General features: G+C 43.3%; 4 protein-coding genes across 4 annotated transcripts; 2 read left to right on the forward strand and 2 right to left on the reverse strand.

The window, feature by feature from the left end:
- The first annotated feature begins 1,922 nt into the window (after positions 1-1,922).
- On the forward strand, positions 1,923-5,349 carry LOC131264912 (protein artichoke-like). Its single transcript, XM_058267176.1, has 3 exons — positions 1,923-1,942; positions 2,034-3,883; positions 3,989-5,349. Exons 1-3 carry the CDS (start codon positions 1,923-1,925, stop codon positions 5,347-5,349), a joined length of 3,231 nt encoding a protein of 1,076 aa, XP_058123159.1.
- A 1,255-nt stretch (positions 5,350-6,604) lies between these two features.
- Positions 6,605-8,616, reverse strand: LOC131264913 (CUB and peptidase domain-containing protein 1-like). Its single transcript, XM_058267177.1, has 4 exons — positions 8,523-8,616; positions 8,287-8,451; positions 7,369-8,221; positions 6,605-7,296 (listed from the first exon to the last, which is right to left on the reverse strand). The coding sequence occupies exons 1-4, from the start codon at positions 8,614-8,616 to the stop codon at positions 6,699-6,701; spliced, it is 1,710 nt and encodes a 569-aa protein (XP_058123160.1). The 3' UTR covers positions 6,605-6,698.
- Positions 8,617-9,083: 467 nt separating this feature from the next.
- On the reverse strand, positions 9,084-12,998 carry LOC131262616 (BTB/POZ domain-containing protein Tiwaz). The gene is made up of 3 exons (XM_058264662.1): positions 12,622-12,998; positions 10,094-10,299; positions 9,084-10,001 (listed from the first exon to the last, which is right to left on the reverse strand). The coding sequence occupies exons 1-3, from the start codon at positions 12,984-12,986 to the stop codon at positions 9,571-9,573; spliced, it is 1,002 nt and encodes a 333-aa protein (XP_058120645.1). The 5' UTR covers positions 12,987-12,998; the 3' UTR covers positions 9,084-9,570.
- A 68-nt stretch (positions 12,999-13,066) lies between these two features.
- On the forward strand, positions 13,067-16,726 carry LOC131264914 (leucine-rich repeat transmembrane neuronal protein 4-like). The gene is made up of 3 exons (XM_058267178.1): positions 13,067-13,257; positions 15,544-15,687; positions 16,225-16,726. The coding sequence occupies exons 1-3, from the start codon at positions 13,067-13,069 to the stop codon at positions 16,724-16,726; spliced, it is 837 nt and encodes a 278-aa protein (XP_058123161.1).
- The last annotated feature ends 5,737 nt before the right edge of the window (positions 16,727-22,463 follow it).

Here is a 22,463-nt window from a genome sequence, read left to right on the forward strand (position 1 = left end):
CTCCCCGAAGCAGTGGGCAGCTGAAAAACAAGTTACTCTTATGTCTTAGTTTTGTCACTAAATTTAAATGAAGGACTTTACCTGAAAGCACAAAATGTTCGCTAATAATCGAGCCTCCACAAAGATACTCCGGTCTTTCGAGCTGTTTCCTGAAGAGCGCAACATGCCATGGCCATTCTCCCGGCAGTGAGGTAGTTCCTCCGTACACCAGCAGTGTGGGGTCGAGTTGCCGTATTCCGCATTCTTTGAACGTTGGAGAATTTGGACATGTTTTGGTATTGTACGATTTCTTCCAACAGACATACGCCAATGATTACTATACCGGTTTGTGCTCGGGCTGGCGTTGCGACCATGAGTAGAAGGAGCAAACTGGGGATTCCCCAGCGCTCGATGATAACCTTTCCCATCAGCTGAAACCTTTGGACACGAACAAATTGAACACACGATCGCGCACTACTTTACCACGTCTATTCGGCACCACGTTGACTTCGCGACTGAGGCCTGCGTTCTTAGATGAACTGCAAAAACGAGATTTGAATATTCGTTAGGCGGAGAGTTCTCGCAGGAGAGACATTGATTAAAATTATGGAATCAGAGCATATATTCATATGGCATCTTTTTTTTTAACGCTCAACGAAGATTCTCGTCGTTTTCTTGTGGAGCAAACGTGCAAGCGGGATTTAATGATTTTTGTGAATTTTTCCTGTTTACGATAAGTCCAAATAAATTTTCTAGGCACTTACACCTAGCTCAACAAATATATTAAATATTGCTTTGACTTTTTTATTTTATCGCTTTAATTGAAAGGCTTCAGCAAAACACTTCGTTATGTTTTGTGTTTTCTCAGCGCGTTTTTGTTTATGTTTGAGTGTGTTGTACGATGGAGAATGATGGAGTCAGGGACAGTCGTCGATTAGAGAATCACCCCGCCAGCGCTGGGGATCTCCATTGAAGGCTCGAAACTAGAGTTGTGTAATTCCGGTCCAGATTCATGACGCAGGCTGATTCTTTGTTTCGTTTTTGAGATTCATGAATCTTTTAAAAAGAGATTCATGAGCGACAAAGATTCATAAAAGTTAAATGAACAGAAAAGTAAAGCCCATAAAAAAGCAAAACAGGGAACGAGAGCCCAGCGGTCCCGCAGGACGGATCAATGCAATGTTGTTAATGACTTCCAGAATATACTTAGGATAGGGGATGATTTCAGCCGCATCATAATTGCTCACATTTCGAGTAGTATTATTGAGCAGGCGGATTACTCCGGCCTAAAAGAAATACAGCAATGGATAGTTTTCCATGAAGCAGACGACAGCTGTTACACAAAATATCACACGTATCGGAATAACTGTCTGTGAGTTTCCATCAAGTTTTTGCCAAAAACTGAACCAGAAAACACAAAATACTCGCTTATAACCGAGCCTCCACAAATGTTGCTCGATTCTGTTAGTCATTTCTGTAAAACGATTTCTTCGTGTATCTTCGGGTATGTTTCCTCAGGCGGCCGCATTCCGGATTCTTTCATCGAAGGACAAATTAAGTAATCTTTGTTAGCCCAATGCAATATAATCAGTTAGTAGTTGGACGTAAAAGCCACATACAACATCACAACACAAACACAAGTCGTCGAAAGTTGTATGAATTTAATATGAAATCAGTATATTTGGAATCGGAATGGCATACGATTCTTTGTTGCATATGATACCGATTTCGATTTACATAGAATATGTGATGTGTGGGTTAAGGCGGTCATTTGACCTTGCCAAAACGAACGATAATGATGCTGTAACCTTAGCAGCTTCTTGATACGGTTGTTCTAGTTTTTGTGTCCGTTCGCGAATACTAGGTGTAATGGTCATATTCAACGGTTAAGACGTATCAGTTCCGATCTGGTAGCGAGTAGAAGCAGATCGTTCTGTGTGAAAATGGGCTTTGCAAGAGCAAGGTAGTTTTGTGGATTGAATAAGCTATGTGTAGAAGTGATTTTTGAATTAAATAATTAAACATGTTTTCTGTTTTCCTTCCCCTTTCTCTAGCACACTGATAGTTATTTTTGTGTTCGTTTACGTCACAATCAGTTTGGCAAAACCTTTGTACGAGTGTTCTGATAATGAGTGTCGCTTTGAGGTAAAACGGGATGAAGTCATCACGGATGGAAAATCGACAAAATTTGCTCTGACTGCTGAAGATGGGCTTATTAGTGTGGAGTTTTATGATTCGAGTTTGCCTACAATTCCGACATCGCTTTTCGATGGTGAAAATGGTAACAGAATAAACGAATTGACCGCATCTAGATCGGGTGTGTTGGCCATACATCCAGATACATTTGGTCAGGCGCATGCGTTGCAAAGGCTCGTCTTGGATGAAAACCTCATCAAGGAACTGGACCGTAATCCGTTTGCGAATGCAACAAGTTTGATAATCATCCGAATTCGGAGCAATCAGATCGCCACTATCGGCGAGTCCACCTTCCAAGGATTGTCGAGGTTGGAAGACATTGATTTGGATAAAAACAACATACGAAAACTTCCTCCCAAGCTGTTCGCTGGCCTAAGAAATCTGCAACGGATATCTTTGATTCAAAATCGCATCAGGAATCTGGAGGAACATCTGTTCGACGATCTGCTATCGTTGGAAGAGCTTTACCTGAATAAGAACGACATCGAAAATCTCAGCAACAAAGCCTTCGTTGGTACACCGCAGCTTATAAATCTCGATTTGCAAGGGAATCGGATCACTTCAATCGATCCGGAAGTGTTCAAGCCATTGGTAAAGTTGGACCATATGAATTTGAACTCGAACAATCTGAAGACTCTCTCACCGGAAACATTCTCATCGCTCCGTCTGCTCACTTATCTGGACTTGGGAAATAATTTGTTGCAAGAACTGCCCAAAAAATTATTTCGTGATACAGTTAATCTTCAAAGAATGTTCCTGAGCAATAACGCAATTACTCATCTTGATCCTGACACTTTTAAGACATTGAGAAGCTTACTATCATTGATGTTGGATTCCAACCGGTTAAAAACATTACATGTGACTTTGTTTAACAGCCTGACCGAGTTGGAGTACTTGCGGTTGGCTGACAACGATCTACGTCACATCAAACCCGGCACATTTGATCATTTAACGAAGCTGAGAATACTTGGACTAAAAAATATCGGTATATCGTCCATAGATGATGGCACGTTCCGGGAACTCGAATCCGTTTGGACACTTAAGCTAAGCAACAATCATATCAAAGCTTTATCAAACCGCTCTCTGGAAGGATTGAAACAACTGTGGTTACTCGATTTGGATGGTAATGAAATCAGGACGATCGATGAGGGTGTTTTGTGCGCGCATGAACTATTGGTGACCGTAACGCTCAAGGGAAACAAGCTTAGTCATGTGCCCCCCGAAGCATTCAACTGTTTAAAACAGTTGGGAAACCTCAACCTCAGTGGGAATCGTCTGCAAAACATTTCGTTGTCGCTCGAAAATCTAGCCAAGCTCGACATGTCCAACAATCGGCTCCGCAACCTATCGGAAGATCTTTTTCTGGGAGTGACAAATCTTGAAGAGCTGAATATGGATAATAATCATCTGGAGGCCATCCCGAACGGAATAACGAAACTGTCGTCACTGAAAACATTGTCTCTGAGAAACAACAAAATCAGTTCAACCACTGTTGATATCGAATGGCGGTCTTTGTCTCGACTGTACCTGTCAAATAACGAGATTGAACACATTTCTGTAACACAATATCCACACTTGGGGTTATTAGACCTCGAAAAGAACCGCATTACGAACATTCCGGAGGGTACATTTGCTGGAACCAACTTGCAAGAATTGAATTTAGCGGAGAACCGACTAACTGGACCATTAGAAAACAGCTTTGTACCTGGTATGGAGAGCCTCCGTTTGGACGGAAATCCTATTAATCATATTACAAATGGCTTGTTTGAAATTGTAAATCATAAATGGGGACTGTTGTCGCTGAAAAACACAGGCCTGAGCAGCCTCGGCAACGATTCTATTGAAAACCTATCCATACTGGACACTCTGGATCTATCTGGAAACACAATTTCCGAAATTACAGCTAACAATTTGGATGGCATTAGTGGGTTGACAGGATTCTACTTAAACGACAATAATGGAGTGAGCATTGAAGATTTGAGTGGTTTAAATAAGTTCAATCAACTGGAGGAACTTTCGATTTCTGCGGATAGTTGGATAGTTCCCAATAATTTTCTGAGTAATAAAACATCGCTCAAGAAGCTGTACATGCAGGGCTCCCGATTTTCCAGCTTGCCAGCAGATTTCTTCCAGGCCTGTTCTATCTCATTAGAAGTTTTAACGATATCAAACAACAACGACCTATCGACGCTTCCCACACGTTTCTTCAAAGATGTCCCATGGCTTCTGGAGCTGACGCTATCAAACAACAACCTGACCACGTTGGAGCCGAAAGTATTTGATTCTGTGTTTAAACTGAACTATTTGGATCTTTCAAGCAATCCGTTGAAAACGTTAGACAAAGATTTGTTCCAGGAAACCAGCAGACTCGCGACTCTGAAGCTACAAAATATAAAGGTTACTAACCTTTCGATTGGCATTTTTGATAGTCTTGACCAACTGATCACCCTGGATCTGAGCAGTAATCAACTATCTACACTGCCAAATGGAATCTTCCATAATCTGTTCTTTCTAGAAAGCCTTTCATTGGAGCACAATGCTATCGAACAGTTGGATCCTGGCGTTTTCGATGGAGCTTTGCGGTTGAAGAGCATCTTCCTCGGCTACAACAAGTTAAGCACTCTTCACCCTCGCCTGTTCAGCAACTTGTTGCGAATTGACACACTAAATCTGGCATACAACAAGTTCGTGAGCTTCGATCTGACGACCACAGACTTCCAGGACACACTGAAAAACCTCAACATAGATGGAAACGGCCTTATGTCGCTGAAAATCTCACCAACCCTTGGGATTTTATCAGCAGCTGACAACCAACTGTCCGCGATCGAAGTTAATCAAACGAGCGGCTTATTCAGCGCTCTTACCCAGCTTTCCGCCCAACGCAATCGGTTCAACAACTTTAACAATTTTGTGCAGTTCAAATCTCTGGTCGATCTGGATGTCTCCTTCAACTACTTTAACGAGCTGGACATTGGCACTATCTCTACGAAGCTGCAGGATCTTCGCAAGCTGAACGTATCGAACAGTCGCGTACAACAGATAATATCGGATGGAATCAACACTCAAGAGAATCTTACCCATCTGGACATTTCGAACAACAATCTTACGAGCCTGGAATTGAATGCATTCGAAAGGTTCTCCTCGTTGGAGCACTTTATCTTCACTGGAAACTAATTCGATCCATTCTCTATGCCCAATCTGCTCGTGAGGAATAATGAAACATTTTATGCATTTTATTTTCAACCACATGAAGCAAACAAAATCAAGCAAGTGAGAGGAACATTTGTAAGGGATACTGAATAATAAATTTGAATATGTAAGTTTGATTAGTTTGTGTTCCTTCCTTTAGTCTAATAGACCGTTGTTATGGAGTGTGGGAGTGGGAGTTTCGATGATCAACATCGAAAGTTCGATTCCTTAACACGATCCAAGAACTATCCTACATGGAACGAAAGAAAGTTGTTGTTCCGACCCGTGGCTACTGTTGTTTCCTTCATTGCTTCTTCTGTATCCGAGTTTTTTGGCTTCTCCAGTTTGCTCTTGTCAAGATGAAACGTATACATTTCGATGCTTTCTTTAACGAATTGGACAAAATTATCTCTATCAAGAAGAAAAACACATCCGAATCAAATTCACCAGTATACCAGTAGCGTAGTGAATTCCTCTTACTGACATTGTGAGACGGCACAGTAAATGGTGCAACACTCGTCAGTCAGCTAAGTCGATACATTGAAACAATTAAATGAACCTCCTTATTATGCCATTTGTAATTTTTTATAACAACATTTGATTGGAGTAGTAGCAGAGCAGTATTTACGCGTAAGTGTGAATTTACAACAACAAGGCGCATATATATGAAGCTATCATATATGAAGCTATTCCGATCAATCACACGATCGCTGTTGCCAAGGATGTGGATGATGTGATTGGTAAAACGGTGTAGCATTTAATTATGTTAAAAAAACTGTACATCACCAAACATTATTATTTCTGAATAAAATACATTGTCAATTAAAAAAATCACTCAATCGAAGTAAAGTATGTCAAAGTGCATAACTTTGAATTACGACTTTAAGTACAGCTATCGTATCACATAGCAAGAGGAATGAGAATGTCGGATCATATAGCAACATAATCAATTAGTTGAATTTACCTAAATAAAAAATAATAAATTAATTTTCTTTATTAACAAAATAAAGCAGTTCTAACTGGATAAGGTAAAATTACATCATCAAATTATCAAAGGCACCGTTTGTTTTGTGGGCAACGTTACGGTACGACTAATATTAGAATAACTCTTCGAGTCTTTTAACTAAGTTTTTCACCCAAAATAGACAAACGAACAAGTGATCTGATAACTGAAACACTTTTATGTTTTGTGCAAGAACATTAAGTCCTATAAAATAACAAGACTCAATTCTAAGCTCGCCGACACTGATGTGTATTTCGAATAATTTTCTAAAAACTTAATTATGAGTAGGATGTTTTGGTACAACATAAAAGAGCTGCGATCTTGCGCAGCTTCATCCGATCACCGTTTTCTTAATCCACTCGGAGGCCCCAGTAAGGCTGACGAACACTTCCGACCCATTCATACGGCAGAACGGAAAATTGAGCACCATCAGTCCGGCCAGGAAGTAGCGGGGCTTCTTGTCGACCACCTTTATGTACTGCAGGGGCGATCCCGTGGCGTAGTTGTTGCAATTGGCCTTCGGTTGATCCTTGTGGAACGCACAAACCATATCATCGGTGGCCGGTAGATTGATGCCGAGTTTCTTATACTCATCCCGACATTGGACCGGCGAGCTCAGATTCATCGTGTCTCGCTCGAGCTTCGGAAAGACGAACTTATTTCGCTTCCAGCCGGTCAGTGTTAGGCTTGTCTCTTTAAAGTCGTCCAGACTGGGGAGACAGATGGTGCGGATGTTGTGCTTGGACAGTGAGGCATCGTGCTTCAGCTTGACGAGTGCCCAATCGTTGCTGTACATGGGTTGGTTTATTTTCGGATGACGATAGTACGTTTCGACGTCAACAGATTGTGTTGTAGTTGCTTCTCCAGGCACTGCGGGATCTGTGTCATTCGTTGTGCGTAGGTTGAACTCTCCGAGGCGTACCGATGCACTGAAAAGAAGAATAGTTCGAGATGAGAAGTTGTTGTTGGTTAGTACCAAACGGGTTGGTTATGATACCTACAGCGAAAAACCTCTTAAAATTCCATCCAGACAGTGCCCTACGGTCAGCACATACCGAGGGTGTATCAGTACTCCACTGCACACCAGATGAGTTTGCGGTTTACCGGCCTCTCGGAACTCCAACAGGGCATTCCACGGATACTGGTTGAAGATCGGTTTCTTGCCTTCATCCGTAATGTTGTCGTTCCGCACCTCACCGCACGAGTCATCCTTCAGGAGGTTCCGTTCGTCAAGAATCTTCTCGTGTGCGTCGATCCAGGGTCTGTACTTCGCCACGTCCGTGTAGGTGGCTGGCAGTGACGTATCGCAGGACGTTTGCCCATTGCCAAGGTCCTTTCTTGCACCTGCACTTACAATGCCGCGCAAGTACCAAACTTTATCGTTCGCGTAGTAAAGCCCACCGCCACTGTCACCGGAGCATACACTCGATCCGCTCTCCTTGCCGACGGCGCAGATTTTGCCCTCATCCTGCGCCAGATAGTCCAGATGATCGGGCATCATCTCTATGCAGCGCTGTCTTGCGGTCAGATTCATTGCCGCCTGCTGCAGGAGATTGCTGACCTCGTGGTTTTCGTTGAATCCGAAGCCGACCGAAATCCCCGACACTTGAAGCACATTAATCACATTCGCTTCCTCCGACCAAAGGCAGATCGGCCACACGTTGGTACTCTTGAACACGATCTTATTTTCCGGCCGTAGTAGTGCGATGTCGTTGTAGAGCTTCCGGTCGAACTTTGGATGGATGATGATCTCAAACAGTGCGTAATTGATCGTATCAATGTCAGAGTTGAGGAGATGTACGCCCGTTTTAAAGGAGTATCTAACCGGATTCGGCTCCTGAAAGCAATGTGCGGCTGGAAAAAAAATAATATTACAATACTATATTCCACCAGGAAATATTTATTACGCCATACGTTACCGGTAAGTACGAAGTACTCGCTTATGATCGAGCCACCGCACGCGTACGTTGGAGTTTTTGTATTTTTCCCATCGTAAATGGCAACATGCCACGGCCAGTCACCCGGACGGGCATCCTGTCCTTTCACTATCAACCCGATGGCGTCCAGCTTACGCACGCCACATCCTAAAACCGACCGATCGGAAGCAAATTTCTCTACAGCTACAGTCGATGCAATAGACCGTGGATACTTTTACCTTCAATGGGTACACTATGCGCTGGCCCAGCTGGGAGCAGTAGTCCAACGAATACGCAGAAAAATCCCCGCCAGTTGCTGATAACCTTTCCCATCGGGGCTAATCACGGTGATCGACACAGACGCGAAGGAACGATCCAACCGCTTCGACTGCAGCTTCAATTATGCGATCGCGAACAATAACAGAACCGTCTCCGGCGGATCGTCGCGTTGAGAAACCTGTTCTTTCCGGACGGTGCTTCCCGGAGAGTGTCCGCGGACTTGATACCTCTCGCCGGATGATCATGCCGGAGCAGCATACTCTATTTCGGATGAGAATTTGAAACCCCTCCCGGTGGCATTATGTGTGGCTCTACTCTCAGCGTGTGGTTGGGAGAATTAAGTCGTTTTATTTTTACCCTTTTGATTTTCTTCTTCGCCCTCCTTATGCTAGAAGAATCAATCTCACCGTAAACGAAACAATGCAGCAAACGCTTTTCGGCCAATGTTGGGTTAGATTTTATTGTTTAAATGTTTTTTCGTCACTTTATTTACGGCTCTAGAGCTCCGAGAATTACTTACGAATTACAAGAGGTAACATAAATGTATGTGAGGGATACCGCTACTAATATAATTAACTAGATTTTATGCTAAGTTTCACTTACATCGGGTTCTTACTTACATCGAATATTTGCGTACGTATTTCATATGTTTGTCCTGGGAGGATGGTTCTGATGAATGGGAAGGAATGCATGTGTGTGTGTATGGTTGTGACATTTGCGGGCCTTTTTCTGAAGCGGCCTCGGGACAATGATACAGTGATACGACGTCCGTCTTGCGGAAGGAGAACATTGTTAAAATTGAGCCGTTCTTAGCAGACTTCACTATGCGTGGGGGTTTAGACTTTAAATGTAACGATCATGGCGATCACGATCCCGGCTGCTATTGCGATCTGTCCCATTCGTGAACGGTGCGATCGAGCAGGTGCGTGGGATCCTGAAGGTAGCGGACCTCCCGTACGACGAACGGCCAGCCTTGCCTGGGCAGGGCAGCATGGCAAATGGATTTTATCACATCGAACTTTTGCGAATCAGCAGATACTCGGAGAACTGCTGCGACTCGACGCCCCCGCCCGTGCTGGCCTCGACGCTGAAGCCGGCGTTCAGTAGCCGGGTCAGCACCTGGATGGAGTTCAGCTTGCAGTAGCCATTGAGCGGGAACCGTATCACCTGCCGGCCGTCGAACTGGTTCCAGGCGGCGCCGGTCCGGGCGTCCAGAATTGCCTGGTTCGTCTCGGGGAACACCTCGTCCAGGACGGCACGCTCGGCCGAGATCAGGATGCGCTCGCCGAGGTCGGGCGAAACGTGCAGCGCCACCACGTCGTGGTTCGTCGTGTCCTGCGCCCCGGCCTTGCACTTGCTCCGGCTGCCCCCGAAGGGCGGGATGCCGTTCCCGCTGCGTTGGCGTTCCTTTTTGAGATGCTCTATCTGTTTGATCATAGCTGGAGAGAGGAAAAGAAAAACAAAGCGAATCAGTTTCCCATCCGACAACACACCGAATCTATGCCACCCAGGAACGCATTGTTATACTCACGAACAATATCGAAATACTTGGCCTCCTCCAGGAGCAGCTCGAGGTCGGGAAAGTCCTCCGACACCAGCAGCTTGGAGTTGCGCATAAAGTTGAGTATGTGGCGGAACATGCCCCCATCGCGGTCGATGAAGTAGTGCTGCTTCAGCGAGTCCAGCACGATCGGGATGCAGCCGTTGAACAGTTTCGCTAGCCGCGAGTCGGGATATCTGTAGGGACAGGTGATCGATTGAAACCGTATTAACATACCACACATAATCACGTCAAAGCGTATCGTAATAATTTAATCTGTACAGTCTTGATGAGTTTATAATGTCAAATTTGACGTTGGGTTAATTCATGCAATTCTAATAAACTGCTTTTATACATTGTGTCTCCAAGATTTCATTCAAATTTGTGCAAAGGATTTTTCTTTCCGATTTTTTCGTATTTAAATCATTTTTACGTACCAAAACTATTACTTTTTATATTTTTTTTATTGCTAGAGTTTGATAGCATCTACTATGAGATCTTTTTATGCATAAAATTTATTAAAACTCACAAGAGCGACCTAAAAGAAGTAACAATCGAAAGACACATTGCAACATGTTGACTACATGATGGAAGGCTCTCCATCGCACCCTCAATTTATGTGGATGCTACTTCATCAGGTTGGAGAAGAATCTTCCCAATTTAATAACTATTTCAAATGGAATAAACAAGGACATTCCAAACGTTAACCCTTTGCGCTCGAAAGCATTTTCGCCTGCGCGAACCAGCAACTCGAGGCGAAATTGACCAAATTGGTAAACGCAGAGGCGGATTTAACGGTGCTGGGACTAAGCGCCCGCGGTGGGCCCCGAGCTCGCAAGGGGGCCAGAATCTTCAAGGGTTCCCTTCATATTTAAACAAAAATTCTATAGACTTCATCAAATTTCCTCAAAGATCGACAAGTACTAAATTGCAACCGGTCAATAACGGATAATTTTACTGCATCCTATAAAACTTATTGCCATGAACCATGACGAAATAATGAAAGGATGGTCCGGTATATAATCAGAGTTGAAGAGTGTCAATTGTAAACAAGCATGCATTTGCATAAACCCAACAGAATTTTCGAATATATCAAGCTTAGGCAGTTTCCATGCAAGCAATGCGTTTTTGACATGTCCTATTAGATGTTGCCACATATTTGAAAAAGCTGCAAATAACGTAAAATAAGTTTATAATTATGTAGTTTATTCATTAACTCATCGTAAATATAAAAATGTCACTTTGAACGTTGAAGCGCATGGATTAAGAACTGCAAATTGAGTAAGACTTGATCGGCTTACCAGCTTCAACCGGCTTGGCGCCGTAGCAGCGCCGCTCGAGTTGGTGCTACGCTACTGCTGGGCGCCGTATCGGCGCCGCTCGAGTGGAAAGGGTTAAAAGGACTCAACTCTGAAGAGTTGAGCATGTTTTGGAGCAAGCAACAATCAAGAAACGATGCCACAGGAAGAAATATTTAGAAGTCATCGGCGTAGAGTAGAAAACCATCATAAAGAAGGATAGAAGTAAATCTCAATCATTAATAAATAGCAAACAAAAGAGGACTAAGAACACCACCTTGAGGTACTCCCGAAAAGTCAATAGAGGATTCAGAATCAACTGGAGAGCACTCTGACCTTATAGGATCTTCCATATAGGTAGGACACCAACCAAGAGAGCAGGTGGCTCCCTACTCCAAGGTTTTCAAGTTTGGCCACTAATAAGTCGTAGGGAACACTATCGCAAACTGTTTTAAAGTCCATATAAATAAAATCCGGTGGCCGAAACCCATGTTTTTGAAAGCGGACTATATTACGACACATAATGTCACAGGAAGTAACCATGTTGGCGAGGAGATAGGTGGCTTACGATAACAGGAAGAATAGAAGAGTGGATAATGGATTCTAGTACTTGGGATGGGGAACAGAGTATTGAGATGTCATACTTTGTGATCATGCTTTATGTGGATTGGAATTAACCAGGCGGACTTCCAACTGGTCGGGAAGGAGCCAAGAATGGATCTGTTAAAGATAACCAACAGAAGAGGCGCAAACACTTTGTTGAGATTGACGCAGGGATCCCGACAGTACTGGGTGAGAAGGACATTTTAAGCTCTTCGACAACGAACGAAGTACTGAAGGGATATCTAAAGAAACATGGTTTTTTTCTTTAGATGGGGAACATGGTTTTTTCTTTAGATGCAAAAGACATTGCACGAGGTGAAGGAAAGACCATCTATGCTGGGAGTTCTTTTGATAGGATATGAATGTTTAAAAGGCAATTTGCAAAAGGGTATTGGAAGAACTCGGGGTTAATGGAACTTTTATTTTAGACGTGCGTCAAATCAATCTGGTCTTTTACTGTGATCCGTGTTCGGTTTACTTAAGTTATCAAAAATATACTTAAACATTTTGATTTAAACGATTTAATTTTGATAAATTTGGTGCATATTATCAAAGAAGTTTTATTGTCGACACGTGAGGTCAAATTACGGCAGGTAGTGTCACTCCTTTGGTACGTACTTGGTTAAAGTTTCCAACGAGCTGGTGTAGATCGTCCCGCCGACATCGATGTGCACCGGGGCCGTGTACTTGGACGCGGCGGCAACGCACGGGATGCCGGTGATCTGCTTGTGGTTCGCGTGGTGATACCCGCTGCCGACGCCGGTGACCGCGGGCGAGCCGGCCGGGATGGGCGGGGTGGGCGTGGGCGACGACGAATTCGAGATGGTGGGCGAGGTGGTGGGCGAGGTGCTGATTTTGATCTGCGTCGCGGTGAACAGGCGCGTCGCGGACAGATCGCGCGGTTCCAGCGGTTTCACGTCGCGCTCGGTCACGGCGTTGCGATCACGCTCACGATCCCGGTCACGATCACGGTCCCGCTCCATGTCGCTGTTACATTTCCTTCTGGCGAGCCGCGAGGGAAACGGAAGAGAGAACGGGAAAAGGGAGAAAGAAGTTAGTGAAAATGGATACGCAAACCGTCACTTCGATGGATAATGATCGTACGCGGTACGCGGGTCGACACGATCGGCAAGTGTCCTTAAGTGTCAACGACAGGGAGAACACGGGAGGCACGACCCTTTCCACGTCCTACTTGACCATCCGACCAACCTCGACGTCTTCGGAGGTGGAGTCAACCATCCCGAATGCCCTCCGGTACCAGGCCGAAGATACTTCCAGTACGCCGTGTTCTGTTGTCAAGTTATCAAAAATATAATTAATACTCCTTTTGCTTCCCCCGAGGGAGGTGGAATTTCGTCCCCGTGCGTCCTTTCCCAACCCGACGTTGCCCAGCTTCCGCAGGGTGAGCAGCTGCGAGCCGGTGAGTGTTGGTCGTCGTCGTCGCCGTACAAATCCGTGACCGTTTTCGGTACATTAAATCATGCCAGCACTACTTTGGGCGAAATAATTTTACAAATATATTGCATTTGCTCCGTCTCTCCACCGGCGTTCGTTTTGCCCCCGGGGGCCACCGATGCGGTCGGTTTCATGCGTTCGTTTGACAGCGGCCCAACGAGCGGGAACGAGCCGAGCGAGGGCGAGAAAGGAGGAGCACAAAAAAAATCCTTTCCGCCCAAGGTGGTACGCAAAATCACGGATTGAATCCCCCTCCACTCATGCAGCAAGCATGAAGTTAAAGTGAACATTCAAGTCTTGAGCATGATTAAAAAAATAATATACACACACACATGGTCGACCTATCGCTCGTGGCCGTGTTGGTGCCGGGTATCCTTTCCGGTGACTGATCGTGCAATTTCCTTCGGCACCGAAGATTTCGGCGAACGGTCCGGCGACTCGGCAGTGTTGGAACCCACGGACACACCGTATGCAATAACGTGGACAGGATCGCAGAAAATGATTTCGATTTTTTTTGCGGCCCGCCGCTGGGGCCTCGAAGTCAAACACTTTCTTGCGGATGCGGAGCGCGGATGGCCAGCGTTGGGAGTTGGATCGAAGTGACAGGGCCCAGCTCATCATGTCCGGGCCGCTGGGCCGTTGCACTCGGGTGGGTTTTCGCGTAGGACGCATGTTTGTCAAGACCCCGAGGGGGTTGAAAAGGTGGTCCCGAATGGTAGAACCGTTATCTTTTTCGGGATGCGTTGCTCCGAGGGAGGGGAGGTAGATGCAATTCAAGACAATTTATGCTGTATTTCTTCTTACTTGTTTTTGCCTTTTGATGGGCAGAATAGAATGATGCAACTTTTCTCAACGACTGATAATACTTTTTTATTTTAATTTGATCAACTAGAGCAGGGGTCGGCAAGTCCGGCCCACCAATTGATTTTATCTTGCCCGTAAGAAAATGTTAATGCTTCATGAAAATTAAGATTAAAAATGATTAACAAGGTGTTCCTGTTATATGTTGAAAAACAAATAAAAATTCAACGAAAATGAGTATAAAAATGTTTAAAAAATTCATCGATCAAATTTTAAATATTTCATCTTTTATCACTTTTTATGAAACTTTACTATTAAGAAAGTTGACATACCATTACAAAGGTTGCCTTTTAAACATCTGTCTCTATTTGGGAAATGTAAGCCGATCCCTGAACTAGAGCCAGAAAACATTTTGCATCAGTTTTACTACATCATTCAAAAAATTTGATGTACCATTCCTGGTTTCAATTTAAGCCGCAAGGAACTTACAATCTTTTTTTTGAACATCGCATAAGCAAACCTTGTTGTTTATTACTGTTAATCTTACTTATCCCCCTGCCTTACCTTTGCCCTCGCATGGAACTGGACGTTACTCATTACTAGTGTTGGGCCTTATGCATCTTTAGCCGAGATTCGTTCATATGAATTTCATAATTATCACCTAAGATTCATTCAGATTGTTTCATGAAAATTTTGCGATTCAAATGTTAAAACATTGATGAATCTTTATAAATTTTAATGATTCTTTCATGACTCTTGTACGAATCTTGGTGATTCTTTCATTGGCGTGGATTAAGCGCAAAAAAGTGTCTCGTACCATTTTTTCGGGCATTAGTTGTCTGTTCCTTTAACATTAAAGAATCTTTCATTATTTATTCCTTTATTTATGATTCTCTCATTTCAAAGATCTCCAAAACGAAGCAAAAAGTGATTCAGCTTCATGAATCTGATTGGAAAGTACTCAACTCAACACAATACGTACCGTTTGGGATTATATTGCCGTTAATCTTTATTATAGAAATCAAGGAGCGATAAGACTGGTCTGACATATTCTTAAACAACGGTTGCGATTTTCAGCAGGTCTAGCGACTCATCTCTTAAGTATGATTCATCCAAAGCCTTATCACGTTTGACCGTATTGTATGGTCCGAGTAAACGAATATTACGATTGTATGATTCACAATGTTTTCATTAACGAGAATCAATTCGACATACCCTTCGGCAGTTACAATGCTAAGTTTAACAATCTAACAAGGCTTACGTTTGTGAACTCTACTATTCAAGTATTACGAAGAACATTGGTGGATATATTTGCAAGTGGCTTTACCTCGATTTCAACTACATCGCATCGCTTGACCCAGGAGTCTTTGATAATCTGGTTGCACTCGAGGTCCTAGCCATAACTGGTAACAACCTATCCAGCATTCCGTATAGATTGTTCAAAAACACGAAGAATTTAGCAACACTTTCCCTCGCAAACAATAATCTTAAACGAATAGAGGATCATCACTTCGATCATAATATTCAATTGGAACACGTTGATGTAACAAATAACCAGCTCGTTCACTTTGATCTGTCGCGCACCAGAAGCCTGTTATACGCAGATGTTAGTAACAATAACCTTGAAAAACTCAAAATTCCGCCGTTGATAGAAAATTTGTACGCTTCGCATAATAATATTAACGAAGTGGTCGGGGGTCCGCGACAGCCGAGCGGTAGCGCCGGTTAGAACATCGGCCCATGAGCGCCGGGGCTCACCACCTCGACGGCGTGGGTTCGAATCCCAACCGAGACCGGACCCTCCCCTGTACGAGAGGACTGACTATCCACGTACAACAGGGAAACAAGTCTCGTAAGCCCTTAACGGGCAGGCATGACCAAGAGGTCGTTACGCCAAGAAGAAGAAGAAGAAGAAGAAGAAGAAGAAGAAGAAGTGGTCGGACAGTACGACAATCAACTATGTAGACTTGTGTTATCGTACAATAACCTTAACACCACTGCATGGTTGAACCCGTTTAGGGTGCTTGAATTTCTCGATCTATCACACAACAAGATTGAGGACATCACATCAGAGGATTTCAAGCGACTGCAACGATTAAGTATCCTTATGCTGGGTAACAATCGCTTGTATACATTCGACATGAGTAGCGATATCCTAAGATCGCTCAAGGTTCTTGATTTATCATCTAATGAGTTGGTATATGTAGAAGACAATCAGAAACAGTTTGATCTGCTGGAAGAGCTACACCTCGATCATAACAGTTTAATAGCACTACAACCAAGTTCATCGTGGAAGTTAAAGAATATTACTTTGTCTTATAACGACTGGGATTGCGTTAAAATGGAGCGTTTGTTACGAAGTTTCCCACCCAATGTTAGCATCGACTTCAAAGCGGAAACCTACTGCCCGAGTGAGTCTACCGCAAGGATTGTGTTGTACAAGTGGAGAGGAAATGCCTTACCGTGATCGGTGGATGAGAAAGGTAGCTGAAGTAAACAGCTATGAAAAGATGGCTCGAGCTAACGGTCAATGCAATGCCATTGAACTGATCTCCTCAGCACGAAACCTTTCTGCCATAGTCACACAACCCGACTCGCTGCCAAATACGATGCTTTTGAAGGAAATAGACATGTTAAATACAGAGGTCCAGTTGCTGGAGCGGCAAATAATACGCCACGTTTCCCTCTCGAACAAAATCCATGAACTCACACGGAAGTACAATATTTCTTATCATGCGTCCGAAAATACGGTGGCAGGATTAACGAAGCTGCTGGATTTCATCGAAGAAAACCACAGTAAGGAGAAGGATACAACTCTCTTTACCAGAGCTTCTTCGCGCATGAAAGAAATAGACTTGAGACTCCTACGGTCATCAAACAAGAAGCTTCAAAGTGGTTTAAACAAAAAGAAAAAACAATATGATTATATCAAGGCAACTATTGAGCAAATGTTGGAATAAATTAGTGTAATGTAAGGATAATTGTATAAATTCGAATCCCGACCGAGACCGGACCCTCCCCTGTACGAGAGGACTGACTATCCACGTACAACAGGGAAGCAAGTCTCGTAAGCCCTTAACGGGTAGGCATGACCAAGAGGTCGTTACGCCAAGAAGAAGAAGAAGAAGAAGAAGGATAATTGTATTGTTTTATGTAACGATGCCATAAGGATGGGTTTGTCTAAAATCGAATGTAAAATAAATAAAAACTATAAAAAAGTTCATTTAAAATAGTAGAGTAATAACGGACGGATACAATGTTCAAAATCTTGCCATATTCCTTTCTAGCTAAGGCGTGAGTGTAACGTTATTGTTATAACGTTTAGAGAGGTTGATAACAGAAAAAAGTTATTATCAACAAAAACAACAACTTAAAACGACGGTTTAAGCAAGCTCCCAATACGATCATCATTTATTTAAGAAACATTTCGCCCAACGATTGTTCTAAGAATTCATCGTTTAATAGCAAAGAATGTCTTAATAAAATAATTTTAAAGGGAATGTAACAACGAGTTAAACTCTCATCGAAACTTTCACCGAAAATTCAACACCTTTGCATCAGTTCAATGATGGGTCTAAACGCCTGCATTAAAACTTTGGATTTTTTTAAATGTCTAGATATGCCGAAATAGAGTTTTGATTCGATTTCAATTTCGTAAAATCATGTTTCAAAACTTATCTATTACTTAAAGCTATCAATTTTATCTGTCTATCGAAAATCAGTCAGTGGCAGATCTGTCTATCGAAAATCATATAAATCTTATACGAAAACGATAGACGAAAATCAAGACAATTTCCTTTGTTTTCAATATTTCCTATGACATTTCGATAAAACATTACGCTCCGGGTTCGGAGTGGAAAATAACATTTGGCATCAACATACAGGTTATACCACACCGACACAAAGACGTAGACGGTGTGCTGCTATTTGATTCGACCATTTTCAAGGAAAAAGGAAAGGAAGGAAGAAAGTAAAACCGATGCTTCGATCCTTGAAGGGAAGAGTTTTGTTTTAATTTGTTAAAACTACCTCCCTGAGTCACTTTCGATTCCTTTTGTTGCCCCTCGCCATCCTGTTGCTGGCAATGGAAGATGGATACCCGGCATTCTCCTTCCAGAGAATGTCCATTTTTCTTTGTCGAAGACTAGGGCCAGAGAAAGAAAAAAGTACCTACTAATGGGAGGGGCAGTTAAAACTAACCATCAATAGTTTTCTCTCTGGGAAAACAAAACCAAGCATTATGTTTGGTCCAAAAACATACCGTTGGGAAACTCGGAACTGAGTTCGTAGAATGCTGCCGTACCGTGTGCTGCACAAGCAATTACTACATGCCGATTGTATTTCCCCGGAATGTTTCCTTTTCTTTCCAGGCGGAGGAGAACTTGTTGTTGTAACGGTAGGAAAAGAGATTCGAACCTGCACAAATGAAGCGTATGCTGTCCGTTGCTGTTAATGGGTTCGGTTTGTTTTGGTGTGGAAGGTGTGGTGGGTTGTTTTTAGGTGCAACTTTGAGTAGGATAATATTGAAACTATTCCACTCGGCAAAGGGTAGGAACAACACCTGTCTCGTTCTCATAGTGATGGAGGAAAGATACGAAGGATTGATAGCATAGGAAAAAACATAATCGAAGATAAACCAATCTCCATTTACAGGTGATACAGTTCTTTTTGTTGAAAACACTTCCCGAACACTGGAACTAGCCTATTAAAAAATGTATTCATAGAAAAGAAATAAGAGAAAATTTACACCGCACAAAGCTGGTGCGCTCAGATTAGACAACTTTTGGCTCGGTTGTTCATCAGCATATTGATTTATTGAAGTCCCCGCTCATCGGATCGAAAATCGGTTTCGGAAGCGGTGGAAAACTGGAATTCGTGTCCATTTTCCAGCCACACGCAACAACTCCCCTGTCTCCTTGGAAGCCACAATTTCCCATTTATTGAAAAACCACCACCCCACTCCCATCCCAGCTTGGTACGGATCATAATTTAAATAGTTTTAGATGCAGAAACCAGCCGCGTCCCTAGTTTTGGGAGGTCTAAGCGAAAATGAAAGAAAAAAAAACATGGGGCCATCATTTTCCACCATTTTCCATCGGTGACCCACGGGGGGCGGAATGAACGGTTTGCGGTGGCATTCCGGGCGGTTCGAAATTAGTATGTACATCCGAAAAACAGGAATTTTCCAAATCGAAATCCAAGCGAGTTCATCGACTGTGTGTGTGTGTGTGTTTGTCTGTGTGTGTGACTATTTTCCCGGTTGTTAGGAGAAAAAAATTACATCAAAATGGCGGAAAAGGGCAAGCGGCAGCAAATGGTGAAGGTCGTGGGGAGGGGAGGGCAGGATCAACCAGACAAATTTAAATGGATATTTTCGATTCCGGGTGGCCACGTTTTTCCAGGCACCTATGCGCGCCTTTTCGAAGCTTCCCGTACGCTTTCCCGGCAAAATGCACGTTTGATTTCGCGCTGTTGACTGCGCGGTGCACTTCCCACTTCCCTTCCCCTCCCGTTATGTTATCAATCCACCACCCCCCTCACGCTTCCTTTGATTCCAGCGAAATGCATATTGCAAATGCACTCTCCAAAATTCATCTGCGCGATCAGCCCTTGTGTAGGTATGAGTGTATGTGTGTATGTGGATGTTTGTGCCGGTGCGCTATGTGACTTTGCATAAACTATCGCCATGTTCCAAACCCTCTCGTAACTCCTTCCATCCTCCCTACCCGTGCGCCAACCGTGCACCGTCGTGTGCATTTGTTGCGTGCGCGTATGTGTGTCTGTGTGTGTGTATGCACCGGCTCGCTCATGCACACCAATAAATAGTGCATGATAAATTTGTACATTTTAGATTATTTATTCAAAATATATTACCTCCGGGGGCGGAATCGAATGGTGAATTATGGCTGAAAAATATTTTCCACCGTTCCTTGCCAACGCCACGGCACTAGGGGGTTTCCCGGGCCACACTTTTCCGATCCCCCCGTCCTCACCCTCTTTGCAGGGCAGGAGATTTTCGCGTAACCCGCTCGCCGTTCTTCATCCCACCTTGCTTCGTCCCTACAGTTCCAACTCTCGCGGATGAGATAGGAACTCGATCGGCTACTGTGTGAATGGGTAAATTTGTGTGTGTGTGTAGGTGTAGGTGTGCCTGCCCACCATTTGACCGGGGCGGCCCGGTCCCCGGTTTCGAGAAGAACACCGTCGCATTGCGTTCGCAGGTATGTAAGTTCCACCGCACGCGAACCGCCACATTACAAACGCGTTCCCTTTCCGCCGATCCACGTGGCGTTTCTCGAGTTTTGGCGCTTTCTCGATTGAATTTTCCCTTCACCCGGTCGTAACGGTCGCGACCGGCGGGGGTGGCCACCGTTTGCGGAATAATAAATCCTAGCGCAAAATCATACGTGACCGAGTTGGGCCCGGGTTAATTTTTAAACGCGTAAGTTAATTTATTTTGTATCCCACGCAATCGAGTGCGGTTTTGAGCGTGTTTTCCATTTCGGCCTGGTGAATGTGCGGTAAAGCGTGAAACAAAATGTACCCTGATTCAATTTTGGATGGATTTTGGTGCACCATCTGTTTTTTTTTGTGTGTGTCTTTTATTTGGGACTATCGGGTTTTTTGAGAACACTTTTCCGTAGAGGAAACATAAACTATGTTCAATATGTTCGTAAGCAAACTTGTACGAATTTACTTTTAAAGTGAAGGTATTTTTTATTATTGAACACATTCTTTTGTGTCCAGTAGTTCAAACCGATAAATTGCAATTCTTGTTTTACTCACATTTCCAATTATTTTTTGTTTAACTTGCCTCGTTCTTACGATTTCCATTCACATAATAAATTTCCATTCACATTGCCAAAAATTTATCGATAAAATCCGTATTGACAATTCAATTGTAATGAGTTCCATATAATTTTAATACGAACGATTCAACTAGGGTTTCTTTTATTGATTTTAGCATTTAATTTATTTCCGAAAGCATGTGCATGAATATCATCATTGCATTCCGCCTGATGTTATTTATTAAACCGCAAATCGGCCAATATTGCTGAAATGTGTCTTCATAAGTGGAGATGAAACAGTTTAATTTTTTTAAACAGGACAATTTTGAACAGTTTTACTTTAAGATATGCAGTTTTTGAAAGAATACAATAAATATTTAAATATCATCTGAATACAATAAAAATCTAAAGTTAGAATTATTTTGTTTTTAATTTCTTATGTATTTTCGCACCGTGTGAATGACTTTTCGCAAAAGAAAAACGCGAAAAACGTGTAACTCTGGTTCCGTTAAATGGTCAGTAGAGATGGGTTAGTCTAATGTAGGGAACAAACATCCATCACAACGCTTTCAACAAAGTGTTTACCTTTGTTTGAATCCCTTCTCCTTTTCAGCTTCAAAGTCAGCTGTCATACTAGCCCAGTGTCCCGGAAAGCAAGGATGTAGGTTTTTTTAATATTTGTTTTTTTTTCATTCCAACATACAGCACGCATTCGTACGGCTCGGTGAGATTTTGAAGGTTTACCTTCCGGCACCAGCAATGTACCATAGGACCGGTCCAAAGAACCAACAATTCGCAGTGCGTGCGGCACCCGTTTGCTTTCCTTCGCGAACCTACTTTCTCGCGAACTGGCGAGATTTTCCATCCCATTAAGAAAAAAAAAAAGGATCACTGGACAAACTGTTGCGTTGCTAAATGACCGCGCGGTGCGATTTCGGAGCGTCGTGAATTTTGCAACGCACCGTCGTCAAAAAGGGTTTCCCGCTCGGCATTTGGTCTCCATGTGTTTATTTGCTTTCCGGGAAAACAGTCCGGCACGGTCGCGCGTACCTCAAAAGCCGATCGGAAAGGGGTTTTCATTGAAAGGGCTCCTCCTCAAAAAAACGGACCCATGTCACGGGGCTCGTTTGCACTCGCATTTGCTACCCCAATGCCGACTAATGCAGGTGAAATGGCCCAATTTTTTCCGGCATAAAAACCAAAAAAAAAAAAAAAACATATCCGAAAGGGTTCCACCAATGCGGCGTGGGGATGGTTTGTTTGTACTTTTGTATTTGCGGCCGCACGAAAACAAATGCCATTTCTCCACTCGTGGGTTTTGGCAAAAGAAAAGTCGAAAGTGAGCTGGCGCGTATGAGTCGACTGAAAAAGTAAATACCACACACACACATACACGTTCGCAAATTCAAAATAAAA

This window comes from Anopheles coustani, chromosome 2, assembly GCF_943734705.1.
Source record: "Anopheles coustani chromosome 2, idAnoCousDA_361_x.2, whole genome shotgun sequence".
Classification (NCBI taxonomy): domain Eukaryota; kingdom Metazoa; phylum Arthropoda; class Insecta; order Diptera; family Culicidae; genus Anopheles; species Anopheles coustani.

Bases quoted from the DNA above. Each gene is read 5' to 3' on its own strand.
- LOC131264912 (XM_058267176.1), top strand. From the start codon at position 1,923: ATGGGCTTTGCAAGAGCAAG. The intron at 1,943-2,033 runs GTAGTTTTGTGG...CCCTTTCTCTAG, and splicing joins ATGGGCTTTGCAAGAGCAAG to CACACTGATAGTTATTTTTG. The intron at 3,884-3,988 runs GTATGGAGAGCC...TGAAAAACACAG, and splicing joins AGAAAACAGCTTTGTACCTG to GCCTGAGCAGCCTCGGCAAC.
- LOC131264913 (XM_058267177.1), bottom strand. From the start codon at position 8,616: ATGGGAAAGGTTATCAGCAACTGGCGGGGATTTTTCTGCGTATTCGTT. The intron at 8,222-8,286 runs GTAACGTATGGC...TTTTTTTTCCAG, and splicing joins CGAGTACTTCGTACTTACCG to CCGCACATTGCTTTCAGGAG. The intron at 7,297-7,368 runs GTAGGTATCATA...TCTTCTTTTCAG, and splicing joins ATTTTAAGAGGTTTTTCGCT to TGCATCGGTACGCCTCGGAG.
- LOC131262616 (XM_058264662.1), bottom strand. From the start codon at position 12,986: ATGGAGCGGGACCGTGATCGTGACCGGGATCGTGAGCGTGATCGCAAC. The intron at 10,300-12,621 runs GTACGTACCAAA...CTGTCCCTACAG, and splicing joins TCGTTGGAAACTTTAACCAA to ATATCCCGACTCGCGGCTAG. The intron at 10,002-10,093 runs GTGAGTATAACA...TCCTCTCTCCAG, and splicing joins CAAGTATTTCGATATTGTTC to CTATGATCAAACAGATAGAG.
- LOC131264914 (XM_058267178.1), top strand. From the start codon at position 13,067: ATGGATACGCAAACCGTCACTTCGATGGATAATGATCGTACGCGGTAC. The intron at 13,258-15,543 runs GTACCAGGCCGA...CTACTATTCAAG, and splicing joins ACCATCCCGAATGCCCTCCG to TATTACGAAGAACATTGGTG. The intron at 15,688-16,224 runs GTATAGATTGTT...TCAACTATGTAG, and splicing joins AACAACCTATCCAGCATTCC to ACTTGTGTTATCGTACAATA.